We start from the raw sequence: 21,671 nt of genomic DNA on the forward strand, positions 1-21,671 counted from the left end.
CGAGCACAGGAGCACGTGTCAACGCCTCGGAAAAAAAAAAGCGCGATGTCAACGTCATCTGTAATCTAAACGCGAAGGCGCCTAAAGGCCTCCAAGATTTGCGCGCACTATCTCGGACACAACGACGCACTGTTGATGGTCGAGCAGCGTGCATGCCCGCGTGTGACTGCCGCGTCTTCCGCAACAGCGCAGGCAGCACCTGTTCGTACCTGTGCGCTAACGTACGTTCGTATCAAACATCGCGGGGTGCAAATCGCTTCACAACAACCGTACTCCAATACATTGCAGGTTAGTAGGCCTTGGCCGGGACCACAGAAAAATTCGTATCACCTCGAAATTCATACGAGCCGTGATCGTACCACCGAGGTTTTACTGTACATGTAAAATGAACTTGGAACAACAAAGTTGCAAGTTGGGCAAGTTGAAACAAATAATTTATTATGGGATTGAGTGCAAACATGAGAAACGGGATGAGGGAACAAGGAACAAGCACCGTGTCCTTGTCCTCTCCTCCCATATCTTGTGTCTGCGCTCAGTACGATAAGGAACTTGGAACAAGTACAAGGTAGTGTACACATAACAGGGTCCTGACCTATGTAGAGAGATGTACCTAAGATTTACAGTCGAACCCGCATACAGTCAAACCTGCCTGTAACGAACCTCCAACTCCTGAATATTACGAAGTAGTTCCATTCCTTGCCTTTACTCCAAAGAAGCACATGTATTTGCGACCTCTATGTAACGAAATGGCAGCGTAAGACACCCTTCATCAAACAAATTTTTGCCACCGACAACCTAGGGATTTTGACACAAATTGTGTAATTTGGGCACGAGCTCGAGCCACATGCGTCTACTACAGTTGCCCCGCCAACGACGAACTGCAAAGCGGTGACATCGCACATGGTGCGCTCGAAGCCCCGGCGATTGCAATGCGACAGCAAGCGCTCGTTTGTGCGTGCGGGTGTGCACGAGGAGGGCAGGCGGGCGGCGGCGTTCAAATCACCACAGCAGTCGCCACAGCAGTCAAATCGCCACAGCCACGCACGAAATAGCTTTAATGCCTCAGTACAATTATCAGCCCTTTTGGTACAATTATCGGCACCCAGGCTCTTGCAAATACATTCAGTACCTGCCGCGAAACCCGCTTAACTACGTGCCAACCGTCACTTGCAAGTTTGCATCTCGTGATGAGCACCGCAGGTACCAGCAAAGTGCGGAACAGATTACGGCTCTCTCGCATGGAGCGTTTGGAAACTATGACACGGAACACAAAGGCTGTGGCGGAAGAACGAATGACTCGTCCGCCTTTCCCCGATGCGTGTACACATGTAAACGATGTGCACACACATCGCTGAACATCTGCCGATACGCAGCATTTGCTGCGGTGTCAAGCTGATTGTTTCTAGTTGTGTGCAGCACATCACCAACTAAGTATCGTACGCAAGCATTTGTCATGAAAGGGTTTGTGATGCGCACTTTGTTCCTGACCCCACATGGGCGCGGCAATGGCGAGCTGGTATTGTTCGTCAAGGCAATGCGTCCATGTGACGCACCAAGCGGTCTTGCACAAAGAGGCAGCATGAATGAAGGCGCGGTGCGTTTGAGTTCTCACCTATTAAATGCATGCAGTACGCATGGAAATGCGCTAGGCTACATGCACTACCAAGCAGTTAACTGAAGATGCTTATCGTAAGGGTTGTCAGCGATTAAGCTGTACTGGCGCGTTTGCCACCTGCCGCCATCACGCCTCCGTACATTTCCGCTGCTTATCCGTAAAGACATCGCCGAAGGGCACCGTTATAGCAGCCCCTTTGAATTTCTGGTCTGCTTCACCCCATAACACTTCAGCATTGCGGCAAAATTGACTTTCAGACTCTGCTACTGTCGCAAACAGATTGACTCACGAAAGCGCTGGTTCAAAACTACGAGATGATAGACGCGGCAGAGGTGGAGGCTTCAATTAATGCCTTTCGGACAGAAAGGCATTAATTGGGCTGAAAGTCCAAAAAATAGGACTTCAAAGAGTTTCAGCGTCCGAAATTTCAGACGTTCTCATACATTGTCGTCTATGGGGCTGGTGACAATGCCAGGAAAGCGTCCGAATTTTCAAGCATGTCCGGAAAATCGGGCATCCGAAAAACCGGCAGCTGACTGTAATGCAGTTTTTTTCCGTTAAATAAATATTTTGAGTGAGCTCTGCCTTCAGTTCCCCTTTTGTTTAACTTCTGTGTTTCTTTTCGGAATTTTTGGGCCGAAACTGCATACAGTAAAAGCTCATTAATTTGACTCTCGTTAATTCGGAAAATCGGTTAATTTGGACACGTCATCTGGTCCCTGTAAATATACGCATCACTCTATGAGACTGGGCGCTCGTTATTTCGGACAGATTTGACCGCAAATTGGATAATTCGGCGACTTTCGGGCCGCTGGCGAGGCTCGAAAACGAAAAAATAAAAACAATTTGGAACAAAAGTGAAGCTCAAACGCAGCATCGCCATGGACATCAATTATCGACTTGGCGTGGATTGAGACTGGTTGAACGCCTATTTTTTCGCGTGTGGGTTTTGTTGCTTTGTTCCCGTTGGTGTGCTGCATCGTTGATCGCCGATTTATCGAGGAACATTTCAGTACGGCTCCTTTAGCTTGATCGTTGCTGGTGCTTTTGTGCTGACTTCTCGTGTGACCGCACTCCACGCCAATGGCAACGCCGGCGAAGCAGCCCAAGTACGAGGCCAAGGACTTCACTACCAAAGTAGAAATTTTGCGTGCTCTGAATAATGGGCTCTCCCGACAAGAAATGATGAAGAGTGATGAAAGGGGATCCTTGTATCGGCGGCAAAAGAAGCAAGGAATGAGTAACTGTACTTTTAGCCGCCAACGTGACGGAAACAGAGCGCTTACTGCTTCTCGTTATCGGAAAGGTTCAAAAGCCACGCTGCTTTAAGAACATCAACAATCTTCCTGTGGATTACCGTGCCAACCGAAAAGCGTGGATGACGAATGAAACTTTTGCGGACACTGCAGACATCATGCGAGCTGCTGAGCACCTTGAAGGGCTCAGAAAAATGTGTCTGCGCGAATATCTGCTTAAAAACAGACAAGCATCCGCGATTACTTTGTTAAGTAAAGGTATGTTGAAAAAACTAGTGCATTTATTGTGTTTATTTCGACCACTCGATAATTCGGACATTCGGTTGATTCAGACATTTTTTTCGGTCCCTAGAAATCCGAATTAACGAGCTTTTACTGTATAACAAAAACCTGTTTGTCAAATTATTTCGGGAATTTGTCAATTTCATTATATCCAAGTTTAACTGTATATCGAACCCACATATAACGAATTATTGGGTGTATCCAACAGTTGTAAAATCCCCTTGAATATATTTTCTATACATAAAATATTTTATATATCAAATTATCTATATACTATAGAGCTTTTCTGTGATGCCCTTCAGGTCAAATATAACCGGGCTCGACTGTAGATCGCAATGCATAAAATAAAACATAAGCTAAAGCAAGGCTTATTCGGGTAAAACATGATGAGCTTAAGCAAGGCTCATTCGGAGATTAGCTTGGTCATTGAGGCAACTCTTCTTTACCACCCCATATCACAAGGGATGTTATAAGTCATGAAAAGTCATCATCCGAACAGCGCAGTCCGTTCCCTTACGTGAGCATCATCTGCAGGCGTCGATGGGAGTTGAGCTCCTTGGACGATGTCTCCTCGGCGGGTCGGTGCGGGTCGATCATGTCCTCGGCTCCGTCCTCCCACTCTTCCTCATCTTCAACTTCATCATCCACCTCGGCCTCGTCCAAGATGAAGCCACCGAAGCGTGCCTTCTTGCGCCGCTTACGCCTTGCCTCATCCTCCTCGTCTTCTTCTTCCTCCTCGTCATACTCCTCCTCTTCCTCGTTCAGGTCCTCACCCTCAGGCTCTTCCTCAGGCTCTGGTTCCTCCTGTCAAACAATGAATTCAATCACTTTACAAAAAGAATAGAAGACCTGGCGACACACAAACTGTCCGTTCCAAGCAGCACACAAATTGCCATTGACACTTCAGGAGAAACATGGGTTGTGGGAGATATTTCTTGTCCTTTCAGGTATAACCTGATGAAAATAAACAGACTTGTTCAGCTTTTCATGCTGATTTCAAATATGCAACAATTCTTCTTGTAGGTCGACTAGTTCAGAAGAGAGACAAAGCTGCCACGCTATTCTTCCCGGAGACAGCAGGGGGAAAAATTGGATCAGCAAGATATGAATATTATATGCATGGTTGGATACTAAACTATGCAAGTGTAAATGCACCAATTGTCAAATCATTGTCATGGGATGTGTCAAAGCCACCCTGGTTAACCCTTTGAGGGTCAAAGACGTACATGTACAGTACAATCCACTCTTAGAGGGAACACGCGAGCGCGTGGCCGGCTGTCTGCAGAGCGCTAACTGCTGGCCAGATTTGTAAATGCAGCGCATGGTACAGATTCATTACGGTGGTGCGTGCCCCGCGTCGTCTGCTACTTCTATGTGCCAGCACTCAGCGCGCGCTGATCTTTACCACTTTTGTTTTCCAAGTTAGAAGCAAGTGATACCAACTCTGCCTTCCACTTGTTGAATAGGCAGTTATCTTATTGTCGAAAGGGCAAGCTTAGTATATATGTTCACTGCATCATGCTTCAATTGCCTTGTCTGTTATCAATAGTGGCCAGTTGCTGTAGCAGTAAGTGAAAAATGTATAACTGGCTTGCGCAAGCTCTTGGTGCTGTTTTTCTTGCACAAGTTGAACTTTATTTTCATTTAAAAGAGTATGGACGTGCACCAGCACACCAGCTTTGCATCCTTCAAAAGCATTGTGGCTAGTTCTTGCCCCATAATCCTCTCTCGTAAAATTATAATCAACGAGATGTCTCCTTCAAGTTTACCTCCAGGTATCGTTCTGTGCACGCCTTATTTCATTGCGCGCGTGTGTTGTTGTAACAGAATAATCTTGTTGTAAAAAATAGTCGATCTTAGGAGCTTCTGTGCATGATGCCTTCAGTGAGCCTAGAAACCAGTCCAGTTAAACCTTGCGAAAGAGTGCAGCAATAAACAAATGCGGATATTTATTTTCCTGCCTGTTGAATGCAGTGTGACGGCTAGATTAATCGCACCCCGAACAAACGGAACCGCTTTCTAGCGTTTTCCAAGAATTGCCTGGCGCAGAAGTAGGAGACGACGCCGGGCGCGCGCCGCCCTTACAAGTGTATGCGCATGCGCCGCATTTACAAATTTCGCCGCTAGTGAGCGCCGCATGGGCTGTCAGCCCCGCGCTCGTGTGTTCCCTCTAAGAGTGGACCATACTGTACGTCAACCGCTAACAAGCCACGAGACGGTCAAAGATGTACATGTACGTCATTGCATGTATGTTTAAAACGCGCGCCTTTTTCAATCATTTCTCTTGCTTGGCATGTGCTGCTACCCTGTGGAAATACGTGGAATTTTTTTCCTGCGCCGATGTCTCTCCGTTTTTTTTTATGCTTTACTACAGTGGTGCGTCGGCTAGTTTTGGTTTCATTCTTCAGCCGGTTCCCGCTTGTTGCACCCGCAAAACTGATGGCTTTCCTGTTTAGAATCTTTGAAAAGGTGACGAATTTGTTACTCTTTCATTTATTGCTCCATGGGACGCGATTACGCCTGTTTCCGTGTGGGCGCTGACTAACACAAACGATGCCACTGTGGTTGCGTTTCCTGTTTCGGGGACTCGCAAAAGCCACTTCTGTATCGTTGGCGATAAGACGAATGATTATTATAGGTTTTGGACTTGTTTTTGTTTTTCGGACGCGCTCACAACTGCACAGTTTTCTTCAGTGCGCTCCCCCACGCAGTTTGCTTGTGCTATGGAAGTGCGCACCTGTTTCTCTGCCGCAAGTGAGTCTAGCGGTGATTCAGAGGAATCGCCGCTCGAATGCCGAATCTGATTCAATAAATGTCAGGCTGTCATACGAGGAGTTACTTAGAAGTTAAGACTAAGATGTTGATGAGTGAGCAACATCTCAAATGCATGCACAGCAAGACGATGCTGGCTGGACCAAAATTGGCTTTTCTGCCCCCCATGTTTCCACTTAACGCCACTTCGTGCACTTATTTTTGTTTATTTCAACGCACAATTCTTTAACAGTCGTATAGGCTGTTCTTAGAATTTATCTTGCTGTTACTCAATAATAAACCACATTTATGTAACAACACAAATGTTTTTTTTGTCACTTTATGGTCACCCAAAAATATTTTAAACAATTTCTTTTTCTTAAATACATTTGTCTGAAGAATTTAGTTCAATAACAAAAAAAATATATACACTGGGGGGTCGCATTTTATGAAAAAAATTGACCCTCAAAGGGTTAACGTAAAGAGGTGTTCTATGGGCAATGCACAACTGGTTAGGACCAATTTGCTTGCACGCTGGCCCCGTTTGCCGGAGTGAAACATCACTGTAATTTTTTCACTGCTGTCCAAGAAGCACTGAATGAACGGCTAACATGGGAAGAACGGTGCTGTCTTCATGCACAGGCACAACAGAGACGTCTTCAAGAATTTTACACTGATTGGTTATTACACCTTACCTCAGCACCTTCGGGCACTTCTTCAGCTTCAGCAATGCCGACCCCGCTTCCAGCCTCGCTGCGAGCCTCCTCTTCTTCCTCCTCCTCCTCCTCTTCTTCCTCTTCGGCCCGCTCGCTGGCCTGGAAGCTGCGTTCACTCTCATTGTCCGAGTAGTTGCTCGCCTCGCTGTCCGACATGGCTGCTGTCACCTCCGGTGCGGCTCTGCCGATCCTCACCGACAACGGACTTCTCTAGGTGATGCGTCCCGTCTCACCTGCACCGAAAGGAACATAGATTCAGAACAATGCAGAGGCCCTTATATATGAAGGCGTGTGTTCTTTTTTTTGGGTGTGTAACACTTTAGGGGACCGGCTTGTTGGCCATCCTCCGTTAAAGTGGATGCTTGGGCATGTTGGAGCGACATAGCAGGAGCAAAACAGCGCAAACTTTTGTCTTTGTCTTTTTGCGCTGTTTTCCTCCCGCCATCCACTGTCTCATGTCGAATGGTCTCGCAGTGATAAATACAGGCCTAAAAGAAGGCTAACAATGCTCAAAACCAATGAAAAATAAACTAAGAAGATCTAGAATAATATAAATTACAGAAATAACCCAGGAATAATCACAATAATTCATCTAAAATCACGAGAAAACGCTTTTGAAACATCTGGTTGATACCTGCGCCGTGCGAGAGAGGGCGCCACCCCTCGGCAATCACGCGACTGCTGAGGCAGTGGCAAGCGCATGATTGCCAAGGGAATCGCTAGGTTGCCTGCGCTACGGACTTCCTCAGGTTTCACGTTAGTGGAGCTGCACTAAGCGCAGGATTTGGAACTACACCAAGACCCACACAAGAACTACATTGGCTAACAGCAGAATTTTTGTCCCTCCACATTCCCAACTCCTTACGCAACACGTTCCAATTCTAAATCGTGACCTAAAGGGCACATTTCTTTTTTTGCAGGCCTCTGTTACCAACATGTTTCCATGTTTGTGCAAAACAATATCAATGTGCCTTGCTTTTATTTCCCAATAAGGTGCGTGCTACCAACTGCCCCAGCATTGCAAAGAACCGAGACAAAGCCGGCTTGTTCAGGGCAGTGACAAAAGCTAAGATGCCGTCAATGAGTTGAGCTCGCCTTTGGTTGTTTTTACAAGAAACAGGCAGACAAGCCCTGCTCTCCCACGGCTTGTTATAGGATTAACAAAGATTTCGCTCTTACAAATGCTCCAACTTTATTCAAATTTTGCAGCAAGATCGCATCTTACTGTCCCCATTATTCAGTACATCGCTTTTCAGTGTTATCGGAGTGGTTTTCAAGAAAAAAAACAAAAAATTCTAAGTTGTCCTTGTCTAGGCCTCTTGCCATAAGTTGTGTCCGAAATGTGGTAGGGCACTTCCATCATTCACATGGCAACGAAGCATGGCCTTCGAGATTAGTTTTTACTTCTTGTCGGGAGATGCGATGCGGACATCACGAAGGACACAGACAAAGGCAAATGGAAATTTATTTTTTATTGACAAACCAGGTTGTACTTTTGATTCAGATCATAACGCATAACGATGCTGCCAAGTGATGCAAGAACGATGATGCAAGAACTAAGCAACGGCAAGTGCATTTCCTCTTTTAATATAGACAGAAATAAACGCATGTCTTCGTAAGTAATCTTACTTCCTGTTCAACCAGTGAGAATGGAAATGCGAAATAAAGTGGGCATTGCACAATCTGTGCTGATAGTACAACAGGAAGAGAGTGGCACAACAGTGGGCAATATTTTTCCTAAATACCACTTTTCACTTTGTTCATTTAAGGTGACGGTCCCACTCCGGCGAACCCCCCTCCGCATTTTACGCATTGTTTGCGGACGCACTGTGCTCGCTGCGCTTCACAAATAAATATTAATTGTAATAATTCAGAAAGCTTATGATCTCTGCTTTCTAATGACATCTGGTGTTAATGCCTGTTCGGAAGCGTTACCTAATAGCAATGAAAATAGTGTGAGCAACAAAAGGCACTTTCGTTGCACAAGCCTCCGTTGTACTGCCAGTACGGCGAAACTGTTCAACATAACAAGACCAAATTTACCGTGCCTTTAGAAGAAGTGCTATTTAAGGTTTCTATGAAGAGATATTAGCCATAAAATAATTAGTAATTTATTTACGCTGGAATGAAAATGGGCAAAATATTAAAAGTTTTTGTGAGAATATCTTTTTTACTTTTCAAAACAGAACAATAATATTTAGTGGCTACGTAGACTACATTACACTTATTTTCCATGCCAAGTTGCTTTGTGTTCTGACGAAAACTTGATGAATTATTATTGTGTCAATGCGGCAGTTTATGGCTGTACTTGGTCACGCATTACCGATGAAGCGACAAAACTATACAAGCTGATACTGTGAACTTCTACATAATGAAGAAGCAAGGCCCTTTCTATGATTCTATGAAGAGAAAATTCCTTTATCTTTATTAGGGAACCTGCAAGACAGCAGTGAATTTACGTAATTTTCCTGCTGACCAGTCCCGTAGAAACTCGCTTTTTTTTTTCTTTTAGACGCTAATTGCCAACGAGTATTGCACATTAGTAGATGCATATTGTGTCTTTTATCTACTTGTGCTCACTAACTTGACCACTCAGCGCTTCAAAATATTTTCAATGAATCATAAGTCTCACAGGCGTTTTTTGGTGGTAGCTCCATCTATGAAATGAAACATCAAGTTGCTTTATGCGAGTTCAAGCGTTCGCCAAAAGTGGCGCAATTAAACATAATAAAACGGGTAGAACAGGCATGAATTATATCTCCAGGCCTCATAGTTTGCTTCACTAGCTAAGTCTAGTCGCCGCGCGTAACAAACACCAACCGTAAAAGGAGGAGGGCTTAGTGATAAACCCTTTCCACTCGCCCCACGTCAGCAGGTGGGGCGGTCTCATCAAGCGGCAAATGGTTTCGGTATGCAGGAAGATTGCGCGTTCGTCACGCGTTCTTAGAACCAGTGTTCCCCGGCACGTCTTTAGTAATGTGCATCTCTTTGTGGTTCAGCTGCTCGTGTTCTGCACGTTCCTTTGAGTGTTTTCGTGCCTGTGAGGTTCGAAATTGTGAAAGGAAGGACGCTGACATGCCGTGTGAATGATACGTATGTAGCGCCGCTTCAAAGGGGACACGATGGTGAACGTATGAAAGCTTGTCATTGCCGGAATTTTCAAAGTATGCCTGTCGAGCACTGTGCCGACAACTTCCACTAAGCAGTAGTGGTAAGTTGTACCCAATCAGGTAATTACATCCCAGTTGCAACGATGCGACAGAAGCGAGACTTTGTTGAAGATGCAGAACGTTCTAGTCAACGTGGCAGAATATTCAATGTACGGGACCCTGGAAAAGTTATATTGTGCTTTGTGAAAAGACGCACTCACTTCGGATAAGACGATCACTGTCTTTGCCACTAATGAACGCTACGGTGTCAGGAAACAGTTCGACTGAGGAGGACTACTCTACCTAGTGATAACGCTGTTGCGCACTGCTACTTTGTCGTAAAGCGGCTTGCTGCGTAGCCAGAACTACTACTAATGATCGGATAACAACTAGTTCGTAGCAAAGTACAAGGCGGACAGTGCAATGTCTGGTCAACGAAGAATAACCTGACTTAGACGCACGTGAGAGTGGCCACATGAACAAAATAGTGCCGATACATACGCTACTGACGAACATTTTGTTGAAAAACTTTTGCGGCAACCTAAATGGAAAACTTGTCGATGGTGCCTGTAAGTCAAAATAAAGGAAAACCACAGCTTTCCACAACAAATAAGTGTATTCATGCTTTTATAGAACAAGCATAAATAAAAACTGGATTCTGTAAAAGCCTACATGCCCGGTCATGTAAGCCCCCAAGGCGACCCTGTCCAGCTCTGACCCAGTGCAGCAACAAGCCCTGGTCGACCGTCGTGCCCGGGCAGCGGCAAGAGCCAATGGTCTTCCGGACTAGGAGGCCCACCCCGAATAGCGACTTATTTCTACCAATAAATGTTGTATTCTCTCCCTCCCAAAGGGGGGGGGGGCACCCAGACCCCTCGTGTGCACGCCTACGCTGGCCGATGTACCTATACTCAGTTTCATACAATATATGCAACGCCGTGGAAGCTATACAAGAAGTTCAGTCAGCAGTATGTGTGACTACGCGCGTCTTGCGCCTGGCTTTCATCGTTGTAAACGCTCGTGCGAGACGACCACGAACGCGCCTGCACAGCGTCGCGAAAGGTTACAAATGAGAACAAAGAGACGAAAATAACGGGGTGTCTTGCCCTCCAACGCACAAACCATCTTGGTTTATTACTGTTCCCAAGAGCAAAAAAAATCATGCCTCACATGGAAAAATCATTGTCTTCTTCCTCACGCAAACGCATTCATTGTCAGACTTCTCGCTGGCAGAAGCATGTGTTCTAGGAGGTTCTAACTCCGGTAATTAGTGCTAGTCATGTGTTCAACTGATCATCAAGATGTACTTTATTTTGGTAACCGTTTATTGCAGTTTGAGAGGATGAAATTTCGCAGGTAACTCTCGAATTATAATTTGCTGAAATCTGTCTATCCATTTTTTCCTCCTCCAATTGTAATAAGCAAAAGCACCCCCCCCCCCCCACACATACACAAAAGACATGCGCTCGCGCGATGCTATAAAAGTCACTGGCACGGTCGCTAAAATGAACCAAAATGATTGTTTTAGTAGCGGCCGTGCAATTCCACTGAAACGCTGCGAAGCGTTTGATTGATGTTTTGTTCAATACTACTTCACTGAGGCACATTATATTATGTGAGTGAGTGCGTTAGTGAGAGCGTAGCGCGTGCGTGTGGGTGAGAGCATGTGTGTGTGCGTGTGTGAGTGCACACTGTTGTACGCACCAGTGTGCGTGTTTCTTTTTTTCTTTTGTTCTCAAGCGATTGTATTTAGACGCTGCGCTGTCCTTTCTCAAGGGCTGCAATAGGAAGCGAGCGTTTGTCCTTACAAACTGGGGCACTTATCGTCATGTCGTTGAAACGACGCCAACAGTTGGCCCCGATTGTAGGTGAAAGACGCCGTCCGCGTTTGTGCTCCTTGCTTTTTGTCGGCCGATTTCCGTCACCTAGCGCGACATATAACATATAAAACACGCGCGAGGCGACGCTGACCATACTTGCGCGCGCAATTTTCTCGCTTTCTGCAAACGTGGATGAGTGGCGTCGTCTGTTGTCGTTTTTCGAACTATTGGCAAGATGGTGGTAGTGGAACCGCCACCTTAAAGCCACTAACTGTTGCAGACATTCCCAAATTCACATGCCAGTTCCTTGTGCATGTATGAATATGTGTGCTTCTAAAACTCTCTTCCATCAGAACCATCAGAGTGGATAGCAAAGCTATCGACTCTGGTTACAGTTCTAAACAAAAGACAGAGGTAGATCTCGCATCACTGTTGAAACATTACGCGAATGAAGTGGAAATGATACCGAAGAACACTTACAAGAGATGTTAAAGGGACACTAAAGGCAAATATTAAGTTGACGTTGATTGTTTAAATAGCGGCCCAGAAACCTCGTAGTGCTACTTTTATGCCAAGGAAGTGCTTATTTTGAAATAAAATCATGTTTTACTGGTCCGCATCGCGTTAGTGCATTTCAAATCACCCACCTGAAATCAGTCTTTCACATGTCACTGCTGAAGTGCCCAACGTTGCCCGCCTTTACTGCGTGGCGGCGTGCACTATTCAGGCATCTGGCAACATCACATGCATGTGGCATTTTGTCGAACTTTCTGTCAGAGCGACTTTCACGAGCGCGCAAAACACACACGACAGTACGCAATACCGAAACTACCACTGAGACGCGACCGCGTGAGCGAAGCAGGGCGCCAGGCGAAGCGCAGTTCGGCGAAAACGGAACCTTTGAACCACGTGCGCCGTTCCCCATGGCAATGCCAAAGAGGTTCTTTTTTCCATGAATCCAACAGAAACGAACAAACGGCATTTTATTACGTCTCTTGATGCACGGAAGGTTCTTTTTTTATTGCTGCTAGTTTGATTACGAGTGATTAATTGTAGGCAGACTCTCATACGTCATCGGGATCATTTTGAAAATGTGCCGCTCGTGGCACTCATTGTGTGAAACATTTAGCTTAATTTGCTCGGTAAGTAGGGCACTGCTGTTGATAATATTGTTGTTTTAGACGTTGTCATACATTGAGCTTTCACTCTGACAAATTGTTATTTGCCTTTAGTGTCCCTTTAAATGGACAATGATGAAAAAATTTCACTTCACTTGTATCTGTAAGTTAATTATGATTCAACAATCCCAAAAGCACCACTCTTGCCATGAGAAGATGCTCGGCAAACAAGAAAACTTAGAATAACAGAAAGCTGAGCTAGTTGGTGCATATTCATGTTACAATACAGGGCGTGCAAACACGGACACAAGAGAGAAGTTCAGCATTTGTGGTGTCTTGACTTCTCTCTTGTGTCCGTGTTTGCATGCCCTTATCTTTTAACATGATGCAAGAAAAAGTGCAAGAAAGTACAGATGATAACGCCGCCTTTAAACTTCCCACACCATCTCACCGAAATGTCAAAGATTTGGATAGAGTCTACTACGGCAAACATAACTCTTTAGCACTAAAAAGAAATTAAACTGTGTTATGATGGAGCTAGAGACATAACCTGACAAGTTTAAGGAAATCAAGAGGGCTTCCAACACTGATTAATCTTGATTCTAGTTGATAGCTTCCGCAAGGTCCAGTACATTACCTTTATTGGGGCATCCACGGTCCAGTGGATGCTCGTACAGTCTATTTGTAACATGCTGGGTGATGAATACAGTTCTCACGTGTTTGGCTAGTGTAGTTAATGTTTTAAGTTTTCTTGACCATGAGTAATAATAATAATAATAATATTAATAATAATAATAATAATAATAATAATATCTGGGGTTTAACGTCCCAAAACCACGATACGATTATGAGAGACGCCGTAGTGGAGGGCTCCGGAAATTTCGACCACCTGGCGTTCTTTAACGTGCACCTAAATCTAAGTACACAGACCTCAAATATTTTCGCCTCCATCGAAAATGCAGCCGCCGTGGCCGGGATTCGATCCCGTGACCTTCGGGTCAGCAGTCGAGCGCCATAACCACTAGACCACCGTGGTGGGGCTTGACTATGAGTAGGCTACTAGGCACGGATAAAGTGTCAGTGAGTGTTCGAGTGTTGGTGCTTCACGAGTGTTCAAGAAGGACCAACACTCCATTTGTTCCGGCACGTGAGTGGTGCAAACACAGAACCCTCCGCCTTTTACTGCTACAGGTCTGTTCAATTCACCAGCACCATTTAAACCAGTCCACGAGGTGCCACACCTCCGTCACTTGTTTCAGTGGTAACGCAATGGTGTCCTCGGCAACACGGCATGTTACAAAGGAAGCAGGAGGGCTGCTTCACGATTTTTCTGAGCTGTCTGCAGACAGCGTTGGCGTAGTGCAAAACTTGCAGGTGTAAAGCAGATTCTGACGCTGTTTCAATATCCCTTACGTGAACATCCCACGTCCATGCAACGTGAGGTGTGTTGATATTTCAGAAACCAACATAAGTGTGGTTCGCAGCCTCTCAAACTTACGTGAAGGTGGCACACTAAATGGGCAAAACATACGACATGCGCCGTGAGCGTACTACACCGTTCGCTTTTATTGTCGCGTCATGCATGCACGCCTTAAACACAAGCTGCACAATTATGAACTTCTTCCACATTGCCACGAATAGGTTCACAGCGATGGAGGTGAATCCAACGTATACCTTGTGCAAGAATTAGAGCTAAAGCGATCGGGAGAAAGAAAACATTTTTGCGTTTTCCCACACAACAGTGACAATTTATTTAGGGCAGCATTACAACAGAAAACGTTACCCAGACAAAAAAAAATGTTCCACTTCCAGGTGGATTATTGAACCAGAAATCTTTCGAGCTGGAAAGACTTACGGCCCGATAATTCAGCTCCAAGTGGATGAATATTCAGCTGGAACTTTGTCATTTCCCAGCTGGAATTCAGCCATATTCCAGCTGGTTATTCATCGACTTAAAGGGGTACTGACACGAACATTCTCAGTTGTCGTTTTTTTGCGTCAAATGAAAGTCCAAGCCCTCAAGAGCCTAGAAAAGGTAGTGCTAAGTGCGAGTGCACCCTGAAAAAGTAATTACAGTAATTTTTCAAAAGCTAGTTTCGGTTCCTACTGTACCCTGATGTCACAACACGGTACGAGTTTCTCGTCACATGCTCACACAATATATAGTGACGTTTCCACGGCCGCTCCGTACCGTGGCTCCGTTGGTGATGCACAACCGGCCATTTTGAATGTTTTGGTGACATACAAACGACCATCTTGGATGTTTTGGTACCTGACGACATCACAACTAGCCAGAGTGCTGCGTGAAGTCACCAGAATTAGTACTGTAGCCTGACGTCAAGCTAGTGTCGATGTCAGTGGGTGAGCCATGGAAAAATTGACTTTAATATCAAAATAAAATATCTTTTCAGCATTTGCTGAGCTTGATACTTGCTCAGAGCTGTCACTGCACACAGGAGATTTGTATGGCAGAGTGAGCTCGCTTTTGAAAAAAGGTGTCAGTAACCCTTTAAAGCTGAATTATGGTGCCATACAGCTAAATTATCGAAGCGGAAAGCTTTCCAGCTGGAAAGGTTCAACAATTCAGCTGAAAATGGAACTCTTTTCATCTGGGTACCAATACAGTAAGGAAATATCTCTTGACTTACTGCGCGGCCCCGCCACAGTTGTCTAGTGCTTATGGCGCTCGACTGCTCATAAGAAGGTCGCGGGATCGAATCCCGGCCGCGGCGGCTCCATTTTCGATAGAGGCGAGAGTGTTTGAGACCCGTGTACTTAGATTTAGGTGCACGTTAAAGAACCCCAGGTGTTCGAAATTTCCGGAGCCCTCCACCACTACGGCGTCCCTCATAATCATATCGTGGTTTTGGAACGTCAAACCCTAGATATTGTTATGACTTACTGCGCGTATTCAAGCCATTTCGCAACTGCGAAACAAGAGGCACAGAACATCGTCGCACACATCTGTTCACACTGACAACAAACGCGCGGCGGCGTACAGCTGTTGATCGCTTCGTGCGGCACACGCCAACGAACGACCCACGCTTATTTTCGTGATTTTCAAAACTAGCCTTTAAATAAAGTTCGCTCGCGTGTGCTCGGGTATCTGAATTTCCTTGACGTTGACCGCAATCTGGCAGCAAGGCAACTTACATCTGCTGTCGATAGACCAGACAAGTGTACCCACAATGTAACGGATTACGAGATTCCGCACTGAACGGGGATAGTTGCGCTTTGCGCAGAAGACGAGGCTGAATGCGTACGGACAACCAAATGTACCTGCGATCCATGCAGGACTTGTAAGCAACCTATCAGACATTTGTTGTCGCATGGCCCATAAGTTGACCGACTTCCTTCGGCTGCAAAGGCCACGGCGAGCAATCGGTGATCGCTACAACTTAAAGGCCTCCGTCAAACTTCACGCGAACGTCTGCGTAACTGAATGTGAGTTCGCATGTAAACGGTTTTTGATCCCATTAAATCGAATTTCCGAAACGAAACAATAATGCTTCGTAAAACACCATTACCACGAAAGACCGTCGCTGCGAAGCAAGCGCTGCGCGAACGCTAGGTTGCTGAAATTGAAACGATATTTGTATCAAACCTTTCAGTGACATACCTGTCGCAAGATGCGGGTAATGCGGTGGGTTTTTCTTTTCACTTGGAACAGATAGTTGAGAATTTAAAACTGCAAAAACGTCGCACACAGTTAACAAGCCCCGCAGGACGGACACAGTGTTGCTGCGCTTAGGTGCAGGAAATGTGCACATTCGCTAAACCATCGTGAAAACATGACATTTTTTTTTCTCTTTTAGCGTGCAATAAAGCCATTTCGTAACAGTTTGTTGTGTGCTCAGTTGAAATTGCGGTGTGTGCGCTATTAGCTGACAAAAGAAGTCATGAAAAAACTTGACCTTATTGGCTTATTATGGCTTTAAAGCTTGTCTCAATGTGGCTACTGAAAAGCCACTTGTAGACAACAGGAAGAAATGGCGCGCAATGCGAACTAGTGCGATTATGGAAGAACACGATTATCGTTGCGCTCGTCATGATGTCGTTTAGTTTAAACACGAGATTTCGAGATGTTTCCCGCCAAGCGGTACGTCCTTAACTTCATTCATTTTAGTTGTTACAGATACCGTCGCATCCAGTGAATTGAGGCGCTGTGCCACCGTGATTTATCAAACAAGGTGATGTGGCGTTGATTGTCGATGGACTCCGGAAGGGTACTTTTCTGAATAACGCGCCCACTTTGGGGAAGTTAATGATGCTGAGAATGTGCTTAGCGAAAAATACGACCTACATAGAGTATCCCCACCGCACCACCCCCACACCCTCCTCCTTTCCGTCCGTTATTTAACTTATTTTGCGACATTGAAACAGTTGACGATAGAAGGCTAGACTTTGACGTTTGTCATTTAACGTCTCTTAATGTTTTACGACAACATTTAAAGCTATGTGCACACATGTTTGAACGAAAGAACTTACAAGCTTAGTTATACGAAGGTTGTAGGTTCGGTTCCTAGCTGCGGCAAGTTGATTTTTCATCCACTTTAAGTCCTTCCTATCTATGTCATAATTACTATACTAAAGTTAAAACATGCAAGTAATGGCCCCTATACCTTCCTTAGCTTGATTGTCTGTATAGTTTTCATTACGTTGCACACATGTTTGTAATTTGACAATCTGGCCGATATGTTATCATGTTTATTATCAGAAGCGATTTTGCAGGGAATGGTAGAAAAGTTTATAATTTCAAATAAGTAGTCTCTGCGACAATTTTGTGCACCGAGGTCCTACATTCGCTATTTTTATAGCATTACATTTCCATACGACTTCCTTGTATATAGTATACTCTTCTGTCTCACTGTGCAAATTGTTTATATGATAAGTATGCTGTACAAATTTCGTCATGAATAAGTGGTTCCCACAATACTGAGAATTAATTAAGAATTATTTTGTAAATACAACTTAATATGTATGTGTTTGTGTCACACAAGATGACTACAGGCAGTTGCATTTGATTGCATGCCTCCAAGTGCGTACACGATACATTATTAGTGGTCTGTATTATTTATAAAGTACTGTAAAGTGCACTAGTGTGCACGGTATTATTTGGTGTTAAACAGAACACACATCCGATGATATAGGCCAATCGAATATTTCTGCATTACTGAGAAGAAGTAAAAAATGTCGTGGCACAGCATATAACATCCACATGCAAGTTACTTGTAGACAAAAGTTGCTGAATACGAAATGTGCTGGCCCTTTAGCTGTTGACCACACTGCACAGAGACGGCGACCTCTGCTGGAATCAGTACAATCAATTACCAAGGCCAATTTACTCTTCCACCACTTACATTTCAACACATGTCAATGTTTTAAATTGTCAAGAGTGTCGTTCATATGACGCTTCATGTTCATAACACGGAACGCAGCAATGTTCTGATGTAGACGGAACGGAAAAAAAGTGTGTCTGTTTATATGTATGCATCTATGTAATTATAATGTTATCTCATTATGTAATTACATCAATGTAATTAAAACGAACTGTTTATGACGTTGACTCCGGCCGAAACATGAACCAATCAATAGATGCTTTAGAAAGCACGTCAACATTTAAATTGTAACCTTTTGGCAACCAAACTTACCTCTGCTACATTCAAGCTTTTGTAAACGAGTGTGTGTGTGTGTGTATATATTTTGTATTACATCAGCTTTGAATCGACAATATATGCACCCAGTAGGACTCTGCGGAGCAAAGTCCTGAAGGGCCACGAGAAACAAAAGCAAGAGGGATATACGCTTTGAGGGAGCACATTTATTACACAAAAATACAGCTGTTAGTATATACATATGTACAAACACTACAATTTAAATAAGCGGCCTAAGTTAAAAACACGGACCAAGTGTGCACAGCGCGCTCGATCAGTGACGGAAGTTCAATTTTAAAAACCACTAAGCGTGCACAGCATGCCTAGTCGACTTCTTCGATGATGGGCCCGGACTGTTCCTGTTGCGTCGAGGAGCTTCCACGCTTCCTACTACTGGCGCCGCCCTGATGCATCCTGGTCATGTAGGGCGCGCAGAACTGCTGCAGCTCCTTGAGCTTGTCCTCGTACTCGTCCTTTTCGGCAAGGCTGTTGCTGTCGATCCAGGATATGATCTGTCTACACTTCTCCAGGACGCTGTCCTTGTCGCCCTGCGACATCTTGCTTCCGGCCTCCTCGACGGCCTGCTTGACGCTGTACGCGTATGACTCGAGTGCGTTCCTGGATGCTACCCGCTCCCTCTGAACATCATCTTCCTGCTTGAACCTCTCGGCCTCTGCAAGCATCCTGTCAATCTCTTCCTTGCTGAGGCGTCCCTTGTCATTTGTGATGCGGATGCTCTCCTGCCTCCCCGTGCTCTGGTCCTTAGCAGAGACGTGCAGGATACCGTTGGCATCCATGTCGAAGGTCACCTCGATCTTGGGGACCCCGCGTGGCGCTGGCGGGATTCCTTTCAGGTTGAAGGTGCCGAGAAGGTGGTTGTCCTTGGTCATGGCTCGCTCTCCTTCGAAGACCTGGACTGTGACCGCTGGCTGGTTGTCTGAGTAAGTGGTGAACGTCTGGGACGTCTTGCACGGGATGCGAGTGTTGCGTTGCACGATGCGAGTCATGACGCCTCCGGCGGTCTCGATGCCCAAAGACAGGGGAGCGACGTCTACGAGGAGGACGTCGCGGATACTTTCGCTGTTATCGCCGCTCAACACGGCCGCCTGGACCGCGGCGCCGTAGGCGACCGCTTCGTCCGGGTTGATGCCCATCGACAGTTCCTTGCCGTTGAAGAAGTCTCGCAGCAGCTTCTGCACCTTGGGTATGCGGGTCGAACCTCCGACCAGGACGACGTCGTGAATCTGAGACTTGTCCATCTTGGCGTCCTGCAGGGCCCTCTCGACGGGTCCCAGTGTGCTGCGGAACAGGTCGATGCAGAGCTCCTCGAAGCGCGCCCGGGTGATCTTGGTGTAGAAGTCGACGCCCTCGTGCAGAGCGTCTATCTCGATGCTCGCTTCCGTGGAGCTGGAGAGAGTCCGCTTGGCGCGTTCGCACGCCGTTCGAAGCCTTCGCACGGCGCGCGCGTTCTTGCTCATGTCCCGGCGGTGTTTGCGCTTGAACTCTTCCACGAAGTGGGCCACCATTCGGTTGTCGAAGTCTTCGCCGCCCAAGTGGGTGTCGCCCGCGGTCGAGCGGACTTCGAACATTGAGCCCTGGTCGATGGTCAGCACGGAGACGTCGAAGGTGCCGCCTCCGAGGTCGAAGATGAGGACGTTCTTCTCACCTCGGAGGTTCTTGTCCAGTCCGTAGGCCAGGGCAGCGGCCGTCGGTTCGTTGATGATGCGCAGCACGTTGAGTCCCGCAATGGCTCCCGCGTCCTTGGTCGCCTGCCTCTGAGAATCGTTGAAGTATGCAGGCACCGTGATGACGGCGTCCTTCACCTTCTGTCCCAAGTACGCCTCGGCGGTCTCCCTCATCTTGGTCAACACCATGGCGCTGATCTCCTCCGGGTTGAAGCGCTTCTTCTCGCCCTTGAACTCGACGCAGATCTTGGGCTTGCCGCACTCGTTGACCACCTTGAAGGGCCAGTGCTTCAGGTCCTCCTGAATCTTGGGGTCGTCGTACTTGCGACCGATCAGTCGCTTTGCGTCGAAGACGGTGTTCTCGGGGTTCATGGCCGTCTGAGCCTTGGCGGCGTCGCCGATGAGCCGCTCCGTGTCGGTGAAAGCGACGTAGCTGGGAGTCGTTCGGTTGCCCTGATCGTTGGCGATTATCTCGACACGACCGTGCTGGAAGACTCCCACGCAGGAGTACGTGGTGCCCAGGTCGATGCCGATTGCCGGCGCTCCCGAACTGTTGCGAGTTGGCATTGCGAAAAGGTTTGGTTTCGCTTCGTAGCGAAGAAAGCGTTGCTCGTATTCGTGAGCGTGCGTACTATTTGCACTCGTGTGTCAAAAACTGCGCCACAGCAGACGACGCCGCTCTTTTATAACAAACCTCGCGTCGTTCGAGAAACTTCGGGAGTGTTGCGGAACCCGCCCGACCAATCGTATGCCTCAGAGGCGTGTGACGCAAACGCTGCGGGCTCTGATTGGCCGCCCGCTCGCAGAGAGGTCGGGAAGGTTCTAGCGTCGTCTGCTGCTGCCGTTTTCGCCGGCTCCTAAAAAACACAAAGAAACGGCCAGCTTTATTTTTGGGTTCGTTTTAGAGATGACTCAGTTGTCCGCGAAGCTCACTGAGGAAAAAAAAAAAAGAATTAGAGTTTGTGTATCATGCCGTAAGCGCTCTTTTATTGTCGCAGCCCGAGTTTCGGGAGGAAAGCGATCTTCGAAACCTCTGCAGAGCGCCGGCGCTAGTTTTAACGATACAGTTCAGATGGCATTACGTGTCTGCCGCTTCTAGGTCAGTGCATCGTCCGCTCTTTTTATTTATTCCACTGGATATGTTTTCGGCATCTCGTATCTGTTTTTGCGACACAGGAAGACCGCAAAGCGCGACTAGTTTGATTTGTGTATTATTTGGAAGTTCTTAGACCGGTGCTCAAGAACCTATTCGGCGCTTTAGCGCCGGAGCCACGAATAAGCGTCACCCTAAATGCTTCCGAAAACGAAAACCCAGGTGACTGACTTCGTTTTGACGGCCGCTCGCAATAACTGCGTAAAACGTGGGCCGCGGCTGACTCACTCACGTGCACGCAGGCATAGTAGACGATTACACCCGTACCCGCAGCGTGGGCCGCGGCGCCCGCCGAATTCGGAGCAGTTACCTTCGCACTGAGTCACGTGGGCGCTTATCGACCAATAAGTGGCCGGCGCGGCGTTTTCCACGCGCCCGGGCCTTTCTCGAAAGTTCGCGCGCTTTCTAGCAGGCGACGTTTTTTTCGGTGTGGGTCGAATCGGCCGGCGCGCGCTTTCTCTTGGACACGGTA

General features: G+C 46.6%; 2 protein-coding genes across 3 annotated transcripts in view; both read right to left on the bottom strand.

Annotated features, from left to right (window-relative positions):
• LOC119406023 (transcription elongation factor SPT5) overlaps positions 1 to 16,456 on the bottom strand; it is an 81,768-nt gene extending 65,312 nt beyond the window's left edge. For both annotated transcript variants that reach the window (XM_049419284.1, XM_037672868.2), the window contains exons 1-3: positions 16,327 to 16,456; positions 6,600 to 6,853; positions 3,671 to 3,957 (exon numbers count right to left, since the gene is read on the bottom strand). In XM_049419284.1, coding sequence (XP_049275241.1) covers positions 3,671 to 3,957; positions 6,600 to 6,776 — 464 coding nt within the window. In that variant the 5' untranslated portion in view covers positions 6,777 to 6,853; positions 16,327 to 16,456. The remainder of the gene's footprint in view (positions 1 to 3,670; positions 3,958 to 6,599; positions 6,854 to 16,326) is intronic.
• A 2,081-nt stretch (positions 16,457 to 18,537) lies between these two features.
• On the bottom strand, positions 18,538 to 20,662 carry LOC119406025 (heat shock protein 68-like). Its single transcript, XM_037672869.2, has one exon. It carries the CDS (start codon positions 20,611 to 20,613, stop codon positions 18,685 to 18,687), a length of 1,929 nt encoding a protein of 642 aa, XP_037528797.1. The 5' UTR covers positions 20,614 to 20,662; the 3' UTR covers positions 18,538 to 18,684.
• Positions 20,663 to 21,671: the final 1,009 nt, after the last annotated feature.

Source organism: Rhipicephalus sanguineus, chromosome 9 (assembly GCF_013339695.2).
Source record: "Rhipicephalus sanguineus isolate Rsan-2018 chromosome 9, BIME_Rsan_1.4, whole genome shotgun sequence".
NCBI classification, from domain to species: Eukaryota; Metazoa; Arthropoda; class Arachnida; order Ixodida; family Ixodidae; genus Rhipicephalus; species Rhipicephalus sanguineus.